General features: G+C 44.5%; 1 protein-coding gene across 1 annotated transcript in view; it reads left to right on the plus strand.

The window, feature by feature from the left end:
* The window catches only part of EEF1AKMT2 (EEF1A lysine methyltransferase 2), a 23,984-nt gene that overhangs the window by 14,755 nt on the left and 7,344 nt on the right, over positions 1 to 1,885 (plus strand). The window contains exon 4 of the mRNA XM_045291511.1: positions 1,058 to 1,274. Within this exon, the coding sequence (XP_045147446.1) occupies positions 1,058 to 1,274 (217 nt within the window). The remainder of the gene's footprint in view (positions 1 to 1,057; positions 1,275 to 1,885) is intronic.

Consider the following 1,885-nt stretch of genomic DNA (forward strand, 5'->3'; position numbering starts at 1 on the left):
TGTGAAGGATCACCAGTATGGGACATACAGACACAGACTGAAGATGAAGCACATGCTGTTGGATAAGTGATAGCAGTAGACTTGTTGGACCCAGGGTAGGCGCAAACCTTCAGTTTGTCAAACACAGCCTTGGTGAAGTGTAATCCAACAAGGCCGGCCAGCTCCTTCATGCAGGCCTTTAGGACGAGGAGTGGTCGTTTTGTATGTTAGCTTGAAATGTACTGAATACTTTTGAAGCAGAAAGAGAAAACCCATCATCAAATGTGAGGGAACATAAAAACTCACATTTTTAAGTCAGATAAAATTTTTAGATTATACACTATGTAGAGTACGAAGTTTTGTGAATAACCATGAGCTAATTAATTGCTTAATTAGTTTTTCAGTAGCCTTTCTGAATTAATGGAAAATTGTGCTGTCAATATTTCAGTGGCTCATTGTGCTGTCACAGACAGATCACTATTTCAGATGCTTGTTAGGTGGTATTAGGCTATTGAAAATCAAAAGTACCTGGTATTTCTCAAGTTAATGATGTTATTATGGTTACACAGTTAATTTTCTGGAGTTTTCTGCCAGTCACTTGATTCACGAGGAGGGTGATAAGCTGCTGAGCTGAGGCAGAGGACTTCTGGTGCACTGTGTTGACTGTAGTTCATGGGACCTGTGATGCCAGCTGAGAATCTCATGACAGGTAGATGGCGTCATTTTGAAGACTATGCCAGATACTCTACTTTCTGGCGAAAGAACCATTTCATGGGGCAGACGTAGCGACTCTGTAATGTGCTGGCCCAGCGAGGCCCCACACCTGGCTTTGATTTGTTTCTAAACGTAAAGTGCAGTGCCACTTCCAAGAAACACTGCTGGACTCGCTTACTGGTCCCAGCTTTAATGATCTTGCAGGGAAACATAGAAGGTAACTATCCAGTCGAAATAGGGGTAGTTTATGCAAAATGTGATGATAATTAATGGGTCTGGGTAACCCTAACCTTTTATAGGTGGTCGTTTTAATGCCCGCAAGATTGTGTTCCTTGTTCTCACGTCGGCATTGATTTTTAACCAGGTTGAAGACTTTCTGAATCTTTCCAACAAGGTGTCTGGATTTCATATCTGTGTTGACAAAGGGACTTTTGATGCCATCAGCCTCAGTCCTGACAACTCCCTTGGAAAGAGGAAGCAGTATGTGAAATCGCTCTCCAGGGTGTTGAAAAGAAAAGGCTTTTTTCTAATAACCTCGTGTAACTGGACTAAGGAAGAGTTGCTGAATGAGTTCAGTGAAGGTAAACGGTGATGTGTTTACTTTGGGTCTGACGCAGGGAAACTGCACGCGGGTTTCTGTGACAGGCTCTCACTTCTCTCTCTGTGGGCCTCGCCTGCCTGCCTTCTGTTAATGACTTTGGGAGTGGACTTTGTCACAGTGGACACAAAGCACAGAGGAATACTATTGGTGGAAAACCAGAGCCCTTTCAGTATTTTCCCAAGTACTCTTTGTAATAAGGTGCTAACATTTATGAGCCTGCCAAAATTAAGCTCTCTATTTAAGCTATAAAATCCAAACCTGTTGCCCTTGGGTCAATTCAATCCCTAGCAACTCCCTAGGACAGAGTAGAACTGCCCCAAGATTCCTTCTGAAGGCTGCCATTGGTAGGACCCCATGGCCTGCCTGCCTACCGCCCAGCTATGGGCTCCAAGCAGAACGCTTAGCTACCGTTTCACCAGAACTCCAGATTTCAGCCCTGCACTCTGTTACGTAGAGAATCAAAGATGAAAACACACATATGAAGGGGGGCTTCAAGAAGTTCTTAGAAATGCATTCTCTGGGGGTGGGGGGTGGGGATGGGGATGTCTAGTGTTTGGGAGTGGGGCTGGCCCCACAGACCTCTATTGGTTC

The sequence above is a fragment of the Echinops telfairi genome, unplaced genomic scaffold (assembly GCF_000313985.2).
Source record: "Echinops telfairi isolate 266 unplaced genomic scaffold, ASM31398v2 ScPeMD7_70;HRSCAF=299, whole genome shotgun sequence".
NCBI lineage: Eukaryota > Metazoa > Chordata > Mammalia > Afrosoricida > Tenrecidae > Echinops > Echinops telfairi.